The sequence below is a fragment of the Limulus polyphemus genome, unplaced genomic scaffold (genome assembly GCF_000517525.1).
Source record: "Limulus polyphemus unplaced genomic scaffold, Limulus_polyphemus-2.1.2 Scaffold3068, whole genome shotgun sequence".
Lineage (NCBI taxonomy): Eukaryota > Metazoa > Arthropoda > Merostomata > Xiphosura > Limulidae > Limulus > Limulus polyphemus.
Window position 1 is genome coordinate 83,005 of NW_013668678.1, and position 12,073 is coordinate 95,077.

Sequence of the window (12,073 nt, forward strand, 5' to 3'; positions counted from 1 at the left end):
ATATTCGGAAAGAATAAACTAGTTTTATTAAGAAAGGACTTGTGTCGCTTAAGTTTCGTAACGAAGTTACGGAAAAATCAATTAACAAACGGAGACGTAACAATATAATGCTTCTTTGTTTTCAGTACAGAGTAATGGCAATTTTGTGTTCAGTTTGAAAATTTATCTCGTGATTTTCAGAACAAGCAGATAAGGGAATTAATTTCAGACCCTCTTGTCTTGGCTAGAAATCCATTTAAATTATAATAGTTACAATACAATGTTTGCTTTGTGTGTGTTATTATTCTGTGTTATTAGGTGCATTATTTAAGTACACAGAAAAGATTTAGTGTACTAGTATCATCGTCAAAAAAAGTAGGCTTAAATTTCATCAGCTACCGACAGCAAAAAACAAAAGATCAAACTTAAGTACTATATTTCATTTTTTCGTGTATGTTTTCTATCTATTGTTATAAAAGTAACTAAAATGTAAGAATTAGAAACTTGTTAGGCTAGATAAAATTAGATTAAGTAAGATAAACTTATTATAATGGACGTAGCGTGTATGTAAGTATCTCTGTATGTACTCAAAACTCCTGCGCCATCTATTGAATGGCACTACAAACAAATATCCATAAAAATTTCAAACTTTGGTCATTCAAGATTCAGACAATTACAAAAATAACTGTGGTATGCGCAACAACCATTTCTTCATAATAGCACACAATTTTAAATAAAAGTACTCTCCTTACAGCAAGAACACGACTTTCACTAGGACTGTACGTGAGAGTTTGATTATGTCTTTATTGATGTAATTTTTAAATGTAATACTGAGAAACTGGAGTTCTTTAAAAAAACAGTTTTTCAATAAACGTTACCACTTTTAATATATAAAAACATTATAGTTTATATCAGCAAAATTTGTGAAGATTTTGAGCTCTATACATTGAATCATTTTGATGCAATGAGTTGCGTATGACTAAAGAGAATAATCTGAACACTTTTCCCGTGCAGTACTTCCCAGAAAAAACTTTTTTGAGAAAATGTTCTCTTATTTCTAAATATTTTTCAATGGAGTATGAATACTACGATTAATAATTAGTAGTACAAATAGCCGCCTGTGGGTCGGCGTTTCTACTAGTGAATAATAAAAATTCTTGATGAGGTATACTCGCGAGCAGCTCGTGCATTTAGTCATTCAATAGGTAACCTACCTTATGTGTTCGCCGAGAGATTTACATCTTATTTGGCGGGATTATTAGTTAGATACAGTTCAAAAGGCAATTAAACAATGAAATTAAGTAGAAACAAGCTATTTAGGATAAACAATCTGCAGTCATTCTAAAATTGAAATAGGGTAATTTAGATTTATTTCATATTTTTGTGGTGGTTAAAAGGTTGGTCAAAACGACCGAGTTTGTATAGAGTTATGATAAAGAAAATATTATAACATGTAACGTTTTTACTGAAAAAAGAAGTTTAATATTTATTTAGGAGGTTTGAAAGGTTACGCAAATGAAATTGGAAAATTTTCAGATGAAGAAATATATTTTTAATCTTAATATGAAAATCATTTTAACTCTGAGCAGTCAACACTCTGACTTCATTCCTTCACGGACAAATCTTTAGTAAAAATACTTAATTAGAACAAATTATTTTTGTATACAAAAGACTTGTAATGTTTAATGGAAGCTTGCCAAATTTCATAGAGATACACAAAACACGTTAACAGTTATAATATACAAACCCTGATGGTTACTTTGTGGTTACAAGATTAATCACATCAACTCACCTATATGGACCTATATGTGTACATATATATATATATATATATCATTAAGGATTTGTGCACATCTTGAGTAAGGTTGGTGATTTTTGTTTTGCATATTTCATTGTATCCAATTTTTCGTAAAGTGTACTGAGGGGGTTTGATGTGGTATTTAAATCATAAGGCGTAAAAATAATTTTTTGTGACACTGTTTTTTGTTTGAGTGTTGTGTTAATCTGCTCTTTTCATTTACACGACAGCCCTAAATCATTGTTAAAGCTCTAACTTTAAAAATGTGTTGTTTTTTGTTTGTTTTATGGTTTTCATTCTGCTTTTCTTTTATTAGCTTTGATAGACTACCCACTTTGAAAGTGGACAAGGCATCTCTGTGTTTTGTTTATTTATTTCTTATTCTTACTTATTTTCCTTTTTGTTTATGTAAGTGCGTACCTGTACATTATTTTTCTCTGTTGAAAGGATATTAATATGTTCATTGTTAAAGGATGTTTCGCATTATGTAAGATAATGTGTTTTCAAACTTTTGAAGGGTTTTGTTTTAATAGTTTCATTTTTATTATGTAGAATTATGTATTGTATTTCGCATTTTAAAACATAGAGCTTTTTATTTGCCTTCAGTCATTATGAGTTATTGTAGGTGGATGTAATCCACAAACAAGGATTTTTTTAAAATATTTCATTTCTTTTGTATCAGGTATTATTTTATTATAATATTTTGTTAAAGGATTTGTGTGGTTCATGCAACTTGTAACTGTTTTTTGGAATAAAATTTATGTGTTGCTTGACCATGTTGCGGTTTTAAAAATGATTGATATTAAAGTTAAATTTAACTGTAAGGGTGGGACAGCCCCCAGTGGCACAGCGGTATGTCTGCGGACTTACAACGCTAGAATCCGGGATTTCGATACCCGTGGTGAGCAGAGCACAGATAGCCCAGTGTGCAGCTTTGTGCTTAATTATAAACAAACAAACATGGTTAGGACAAGCTTGAAAAAAAGAGGGAAGGAAAAGTGTGATATGTGGGCCAAAAGTATGTTTTCTACCTGCTTTAGTGATATAGAGTTTTTTTTTAATTTTCGATTATTTAGTTTCTATGTTCTAGTGGCAACAGTTGGTCCAGAAGGTCAGCAAGATTACTTTGCTATAGTTGCTTTGTTTCTTTGTTCTTTATAGTATGTATATCTCTTCTGCCCAAGAAGATATTGAATGATATATAACATATGTGTTAAAGAGATTGGGTCTGTAATCTCCTTTTCTTGGTTATTATGATGTTGAATAAATTTATCAGGTGGCCAATTCTATGACGTAAGATAGATCACGATGTGACACTGTCAACTGGACAAAGAAAGCGAGTTTACCTGTTAGATTCAGGCACATTTTTTTACTAGATCATCAAGTGAAAACTTCTTTCAAAAACCTTGTTTAGTTTACAAGGAAAAGAAAGCTGTGGAGCTAAACACAACCTAATAGAAATAACTATAATTTTATCTGTGTAGGTATACACACACACTCACTGTGTTTCCTTTTATATTTTGAAATACAAATTTTGTTCATTGATGCAACTTTGTCCAAACTCAATATTTTACATTTAAGTTATCTATTACAGAACCCTCCCCTTCTTTCTTATTCGAATCTGCTGTTATTTGCGGGTTTACCAATCTAAAAATACCACAGTATTATTTGCCAGGTAAATGTTAAGCAACAGGAAGAAAATTCATATTTTGTAGATATTGCTGTTTGCTAAAGAATGTCACATTCAGTAAGTTAAAATGTAAAACCAGTTTATAATATTATATCTATATTAATTTCTTGTGAAAAGGATCTTTGTAACCGTCAAGCCAATTTTTATTGTCTTGGCAGTTCCCTGGTTGATTGCTAATTTTACTCTCTCAAGGTGTTCACTGGTAATGAGGACGTATTTACTGCAGTAAATGTTGTTTTGTTACCAAGAGGCCCATGGCTAGCTTAAAAGTCTGTTTGAATTTCATTAACATAACTCTGTAATACTCTACTGTTTTCACTGAATTCTAAGAGATAAACAGCACGTCTTTCAGAAAGAATATATATATGTGTGTGTATGTGAAACACCTTTTTCTTTATATCTCGTTTCTACAGAAGATTTTTGATGTTCAAAAAATCTTCGCTTTTACTAGAGTTGAAAAAGCTACTGGTTGTTACTTCCCTATAGGCTTCAGCACAAAGCTCCCTTCCAAAAGATCACATTACTATCTACGTCCTTTTAGCAGGTGTGGTGGGAGGTTTGATATTAGCGGTGGCTGTGATGGTGTGTTGTAAAATCTGCCTTCGAAAGAAAAAACCATTGACAAGGTGAGGACATAATAGCATTTTTTACCAAGCCTTTAGTGTTTCTAATCTTATCATTTTTCGTGTTAAAAGTAATATAAAGAAAAAGTGCACCTATAAGTAACCAATTACTTATGGTAAGGTTTAAGTGATCTGATGTCAATCATTTTCTCGTGGTTAGTAGCCTATACAGTTACCTTGGTAATTGTTTAAGCTTTTGTTGTAAGCTATATTTTCAAAGTTTCAACTTAAGTGGAAGTAGAGGGTGCCTGACGTTAAAATAGCCCTACAATACCAAGAATACTCTAGATTATATTTACGAAAATAACTTTGATGAACATTTAGAATTCAGACATCAGATATAAATAGAACTGAGCCAATCAGCTAATAAGCTAACAGTGAATTAATGAAGTATTTGTTTTCTCAGCTAGTTCAGTGCCAGTCATTCAATGAAGTATTTTGATCAGTGCTAGTGATCATGTATTTCCAGTTGTTTGTTTGATTAGCCATGAAATTGTACAAGTAAGTTTATTTCTATGTTAGTTGTAGTACCATTTGTGAGGTATTTCCGTTTGAACGTCATTTGTAAACTGAGGCCTACAAATGAAGGTAGCTTGTGGAAATATTAGGGAAAAAATAACTAATTTGTTATTGTTACATAGACTCAGCTTCGAATTATTTTCTTCAAATAATTTAATAGAACCTGCATAATGTAAAACAGTGCTAGAAAACTGGTGTCCGAAATGGGATTACTTTGGTGAAAATAAAATGTAACTTTGACTCAACTTCAATTTTCATTCAAGATTATTGCAGATGCATAAACAAAATAGTAAAGCTGCTAGAAGTGATAAAACAGTGAAAAGGAAAACAAACAAAACGAAACAGAGCATTGGAAGAAGGTCATGAAAAAAGATACAGAAAATTGCAAGAAGAACAAGAAGGAAGGACAGAAAGTTAGAATAATGTAACAAGAAATTTAAAGAAAAGACTAAGAAAAGAATGAAGGTCAAAGAAATAAAAAATATTGCCTTTGAACTGACGTTCAACAGCTCATACCACCCTACAAGGATATTATTATCAAGACTTCTAATTCTTAACTCTATGACATTTTTTTACAAAGATGGGCATTACCAATTTGAGACCATCCACTACTATTTAGAATCTTGTTTCCTCGACCCTGAAGCAACAAACACCACCACATATGTCTTCTTTGTTTTCTTTTGCTATTCAAGATATGAACCCAAGAAAGAATACGGAGAAAGAAATCATATCTGAAATCCTAGAAGACAGCATTTCTGTTTGCTATACCTTCAGCTTCCACGGCACCAAAAACCCGGCATACATGGTCAGAGCTTTGGTTGACAGCATTGACGTTATTGATCATCTTCTGCAACATGATGCTTATATCTTCAGACAGTGTTATTGAGTAGAGGCCTCTAGACAATTTCAACTTCGGCTTTTCTTAACTGGGGGAAGGTTAATGAGACATATAAGGGGGCCAAATCTAAAATTAGATAAATGGACAGCATTAGTTTGGGGCCAACAACATTTCAAGAAGGCAGACTTTTCTGCCCCATTAGTGCTAGTTCTGCTTCTAGAACTCTCTTCCCTTAGCCTTTACAGTGTGAGAGATGCCTTTACTATTGCTCACACTCTTGATTCTCAACCTAACCTGTCAAGCCCACATATAGCACATTAGTACACACACCTGGACTCGCCTTCCATTTCTAACACATGTCAGCTTGACAACCCTATTTATTTTTAAAAGCGTCACAGTAAACCTACCCTTAAACCTGATGCCCTGTACACAGTAGATCTAGTTGGCAAATCTGGCCTGCTTACACCTCCATCTAACTCTATCTCTCCTTATCCTACAATTCAGGGTATGCTGAATTTACTTAGAATTGCCCTTCAGAATATCCATCCATATCAGAAAGCCTTTATCCTGGATAATATTAACTATGCTACTAAGGCATTGTTTGAACTCGAAATGCAGGCCATCTTTCTGGTCTTAATTCACACTTATTTTCGTCACGTATGGGAACCAGAAGGTCTAGAATGCACACAAACAGTGTGCTAAACTTTCATTTTGTCAACATACAATCATTGTTCACTAACCTAACATTACATGAAACACTTCTTGATGACGATAACTATGATTGCACATTCTTTAACGAGACTTTTCTCAAGCTGTCATAAACATCAAAGTCATCTGTATATCATTTTCATTGCTGTGATCATCCATTTGGTATTGGCTGAGGTGGTGTGGTTGTATATACGTTCATTTTCCCTATTGGATTCATAATCCTCCTCAGAACACTTATCCAAAACATCTAATTAATATTTTCTTTCCTTCCAGAGTTATTACTTTCATAGATGCCATGTGATTCTTCCTGCTTTCTGGATTGTATGTTCTGCAGTTATATCATTCTAGCTGACATTAATTATCATAGTCAGTCTCACTCAGAACTTCTTCAATTTTGGGCTACCCTGTGTCATATTTCTGATTCCTTCCTACCACTCCCTTTTCGTAGCTGACCTGGAACCAACTCTAGTTAGATGTTGAATTAGCTTCAGCTTACCTTGCTTCTCTTCTTTACATCAGTATGCTTTCTCCTAGAGGAAGAAATCACCTGTCCATGAAGGTTCAACTGAAAAGTCATCGTATTTCTGACCAACATGATACATGCTGATTAGTCTGCTTTCTAATCTCACAAGTCTCATATAGTTCCATATTTAGACTTCAGTCTCTCTACTTTTTATCCTGCCCATATGTTAGATATCATATTCAAATCCCTTATTACTTCTGCCAGTTCATTTCCTGTCCCAACTGAATATCACAGACCTCATCATGTGGCATCGCCTCATCATGCATTGGCTCTATTGCACCTCTTTTCGACATATTTGTGGAAGTTTTAGCATTCTCGGGACCCTTATCATCTATCTAAACATTGTGCTCTGCAACAGACAGCTCATAACTATGTTCGAGCAGTGAAGCTTCTGAGGCGTTATTTCCATTTTAACATACTCCATATCTCTACAAATTGTTCTCTGTATTAGAAACAATTTCGTGTGCTTACAATCTAAAAAAAGGTCACAGTACTATACTATTCTTTTAAATGGTGTTGCATCTACTTCTTCAACTGAAAAGCATTTATATTTGCCTCTTTCCTTGAATTGCTATCTCATGCTCCTCATCAGCGTCTATTGAACTCTGAAGATGTCATGTCCTTGCCACTAGATGATCCTGCTTATGAAGATACACCTCTGCATAGCTCATCAGCCTATATCTGTCAATTGGATCAATTGTTCTTTCTATATTTCTATTTTTGTTCAAAGTAATGATTGAACAGAGAAAAAAGAACAGTACGAATAAAAGGAAGAAACATATATATGTTTGTCTAGTATACATCCATTATGAACAGTCATCACTTCTACCTTATCACATCACCTCTACTGGCCACTAACGTCTTGGCTGCAATGAAGTCGTGTCTTGAAATTTTTTCTTTTGTATGTGGCAGGGACAGATCAGTCGGTTGGTGTGGATTTTTCCGAAGAATGTATTTGCCATAAATATTTATAAACATTATCATTTGGACTACTTTCAGTTTTCGTAGTATGTTACATTTTGCTAGTTATTCAATTTAAAATCATTTCTGAGTTCCCTCAATAGACCTGTTTCTACTGTAAGGATGCATCATTGTCTGCTTCCTCTTGGAGAAACTTGCATTGTCTCCAAGCTACCAAAGGCCCAAACCTCATTCCAGACCGTCGGGGAGAACAAGAAGTATTTTCCAGCTATAATCATATCCCCATCAGAGAATCTCTTGTCTGTCAAGAATGGTACCTCTGCATCTTCCTGTGATGATTCTTCATTGACATTTCTACACATGCCTATGCTACTGTTACTTCTCATCTTTCAGTCATCACTGTCCTTGCTGCCAAGCCGAAACCACCTGATATTTCCCTTACATCGTCCTATCCATATAATGGCCCTTCAGCTCTTCAGCCCACTCCAAATTTACACTGACTCATTGCCTAGTCTTCTGTCTTTACTACTTTCTAAAATGGATTCCGAATTTTATACAATTCATTCTTTATTTTTGTAAATGTCTAAAAACCATCTCCTTGTTGACATTCAATAGATCATACCCACATGTATGGGATGATTGTGAAATCCACTAACCTCTTTTTAACCAATTTACATGGGATTTGGTACAAGAATACTTTTTTACAGGTTCCACACACTGACAAACAAAAATGTGGGACTTGCCCATTTTTAGTAATTATAGGTGGGTCAAGATGCTACAAAAAGCATAATTTTCGATTTTTTTTTACAATTACTCCGCCTTATTTCGACCACTTTACATGGGATTTAGTACAAAGATACGTTTTTACAAGTACTAAACAGAGATACAAACAGTTTTGGAATTTTTGTCTTTTGCTCAATTTTACAGCGAGGAAAGCACAATTTGGAGTTTTCGTGAACTATTCATGTGTATGTCAACCAACTTACATGGGATTTGGTACAAAAATACCTTCTTGCAGGTCCCTAGCAGTGATTTAGACATTTTTCAATTTTTCTGGTGCCAAAATTGGTCATGTTCGGATTGCGTGGCAGAGACATGTTTAATTCGCCCGCGAATGTTGGCCTCATTAATTGTGAAGCTATTCCCCTTAATAGAGAAAACCCTATTGTGTAGCTTTGCGCTAAAACAAACAAAACTTTCAGAACACACACAAAAAAAAGAAGACAAAGAAATACGTTATATTATAAAATTGTTCATTTGTTTGATGTTTTATCTAATAAAGGCTATAGCTAAAATTATCGAGACAAACTCCGCTGAAGCGTCACAGTCTGTTAAAATTACAATGTAACATAACAGTGAGATCGTGATTAGTGAATAAAATAAATTATTTGTCAGACGCTTCTTAGTCTAGAAATAGTTAATATATAAATAATCATCGTTGGTTCTTTCCCAGATAGAAAACTGTATGATCTGAATTATTGCTTTCTTTTTCCTTAGAATGCTAAAAACTTTTTATATACATAATAAAACTAGATAACTGTTTTTTTCACCTTTCATTCTTGGTTCTCCAAATTTTTTACCTGTGTTAGTTTTTAATTTTACTCAATTTATATTTTTTCTTTAAGAGTCTAATAGATGTTTCTAACAATCGCTTAAAAAGGACATCATCTCAGGCAGTCTATTCAGCATTTATTTTACACTTCAGGGAAGCATAGTTGTAAAACAGCAAGTGATTTTCTAAAAGAAAGGAAGTCGATGAAAGAACTCCGCGCAGGTCTGTTCTCATAGAAACAGATCTGAAGCATCCACGCTGTGAAAGGTCAAGATATCGTGAAATGTCAAAGGATTGTGAGGGCTTTTTTCTCTTTGTTAGCCCAAAGGCTTGTGTCTAAATAACCTTTACTGAAGCTGTTGTATTTTGTTCCAGTCATATTAGTTACTTAATCGACAACTTTCGCAACTCCGGTAATTCAGAAATATACAACCGCAAGTAAATGACTAACTTTATTAAAGTAATAATTGAGTTAAAGATTAGTTCAATAATGTAATGTGATTAGACATTAAAGACGTTAAAAAAGGCAAAATCATAAGAATCGTGTTCGTAAGAAATGTAGTATATTTCAAATACATTCAACAGTTCTTTACTCAGTTCTCTTGTTGTGTGTTTAAGGATGAACAAGTAATGTTGTTTTGCTTTAGTGGGATAAACTAACTCAGGCTAGAGATACCTAGTACTCACAAAAGTACAATCAACTCAGTAAGATTGGATCTCGAAACTTAGATTCTTTTTATCACAGACCAGTATTCTGTAGCAAATTACAGCTAGACACCGTAAAATTGGCATTACTGCGTTCACAAACAACCCACTTAGCTATACTCTCAAATGAATTCCTCTCACATACATATTGCTATATACATTTGTGTAATAAACAAAACTTGTGTAGATAATTGTTAGTTTGTAAATATATATATATATATAAGATACTTAAAAATATTGTTGCTTTTAAAAAATCTTCGTTAAAAACAGGTAAAACTTGTTCAACTGGTCTACGGTATTTAATAATGCTGGTGGCACATTTTAGATTTCTGGGTATTGAAATTAACTCAGTTTTAACACTTTTAAAAATCCCATGCCTACTGCTCTGTTGTACTTTGTAGAATTTAATATCTGGGCTCCCGTGCAGCTCAGCGGCAAGTATGGAGGCTTATAATGCTAAAAACCGGGCTTCGATATCTATGATAAGCACAACAAACAAACAAATTAAAATCTGGGTGAAATAAAACAACTCTTTACACCGAAAACTGAAACTAAAATTTATTGTAGTTCAAAACGGTCAAAGCTTTTAAGAAATAATAATATGGTATATCAAAAGAAGACACATGTACATATATATTGTTTGATGATTCTGTTCGGATAAATTTTTCATTGATTTTAGAATTCATCTGTTATTTTCAGACAGCATGTGGTCTTTAATCGTGGTTCCGAACGCCAACACTCGAGGGCGCGCAAGTATCATAGCCTCGATTCTAGTATTAGTGTGGATATAGAAACTAGCTGTGGTTTCTCGGACAACAACTCGTCTCCAAGGTAATTTTGATTTTACAAATAAAGTTTTGTCTGTCTTTCATGGCCCGGCATGGCCAGGTGGATAAGAGTAATTTTTAACATATCTCTGGTTTTAAATCCAAAATAAACAACTTAAAAGAAATTGGGTTGGGGGGATCTGCAGTTTCTATCATAGATAATTCTAATACACGTTTCATATTTATCTTTTCTAACAACTAATATTTTTAGCGATACTTACTCATCAACCAATATCTATTGCCACCACGCGCTGTTCTTTCTTCGTTTAAATATCTAAATTGTATTTTATAAATACATTTGTTATTTTGTTTGGAATTAAGCACAACGCTACACAGTGGGCTATCTGTGCTCTGCCCACCACGGGTATCGAAACCCGGTTTCTACCGTTGTAACTGGGGACAGTTCATTTGTAACTAAATATAATTGTCATAAGACATTAGTATTAGGCCTATTACATTTTATATGCTACATTCTTAATCTAGTCCCTTAGAAACTTTGAAGAAATAGAAGAGTGTATAATAAATGTATTCCAACCACATTATATTGCCCATGTTTAACTCTTCAGACCGGTTGAGTTAAAACAAATGTAGCAGTGGCCGGAACACTGTTTATATAAGTCATTTGATACAAAAATGTTGTTATGATGTGTACACCTTTTATAAGCCGGCGAAGAATGATTACTATTATATTATAATTTCGGTGAAACATAGAATGAAATAATGAATAACGTAGAGAACTAATCTATTATAAGATTCGCTATGTACTCTGGTCAGTCAAAATTAGGTTTACGGACTTAGAATCTTGAAACCCTGGGTTCGATTCCTCAAAATGGAGAGAGTACAGATAGTCCATTGTGTAGTTCTGCTTTTAAGAAACACAGAATTAACAGCAATCAATTTGATACTTCATCCACATTAAATTATTTTCGCCGAATGCACGGCTTATCATTACTGCTTGGGATAAGACATCTAAGTGTTTCGTGGATTCTTTACTCACTGGAACTACATATTTTAGTGACGAGGAGAAAACTTCACAATTAATTCATTACTCTATTTAATAATTAATTGTGACGGTATAGTTCCTTGTTATTGAAATATGTAAAATATTTCAGGTTGTTAATGACGAGTAAAGAAATTTATCAAATCCTTCAAATTATAATTCCAGTTTAATATTACCCACATTACAATGGGACGAATTTTCGAGTGATAAACATTGGGTGATTTGTCTTCTTTATCACTCCCTTTAAAAATCTTAAAGCTGAAATATTTTATTTGATACTAGATGAGTTACCTGACGTTGCACGGTAAAATTTTTGATTTGAAATGTGTAGACCAGTATTATTTTCAGCAAATTATTCAGTTAGTAGACAAAAACTGTGATGCGAGAAAT

General features: G+C 33.5%; 1 protein-coding gene across 2 annotated transcripts in view; it reads left to right on the plus strand.

The window, feature by feature from the left end:
- LOC111088068 overlaps positions 1-12,073 on the plus strand; it is an 89,440-nt gene that overhangs the window by 61,636 nt on the left and 15,731 nt on the right. For both annotated transcript variants that reach the window (XM_022396931.1, XM_022396932.1), the window contains exons 3-4: positions 3,954-4,093; positions 10,556-10,687. In XM_022396931.1, the coding sequence (XP_022252639.1) occupies positions 3,954-4,093; positions 10,556-10,687 (272 nt within the window). The remainder of the gene's footprint in view (positions 1-3,953; positions 4,094-10,555; positions 10,688-12,073) is intronic.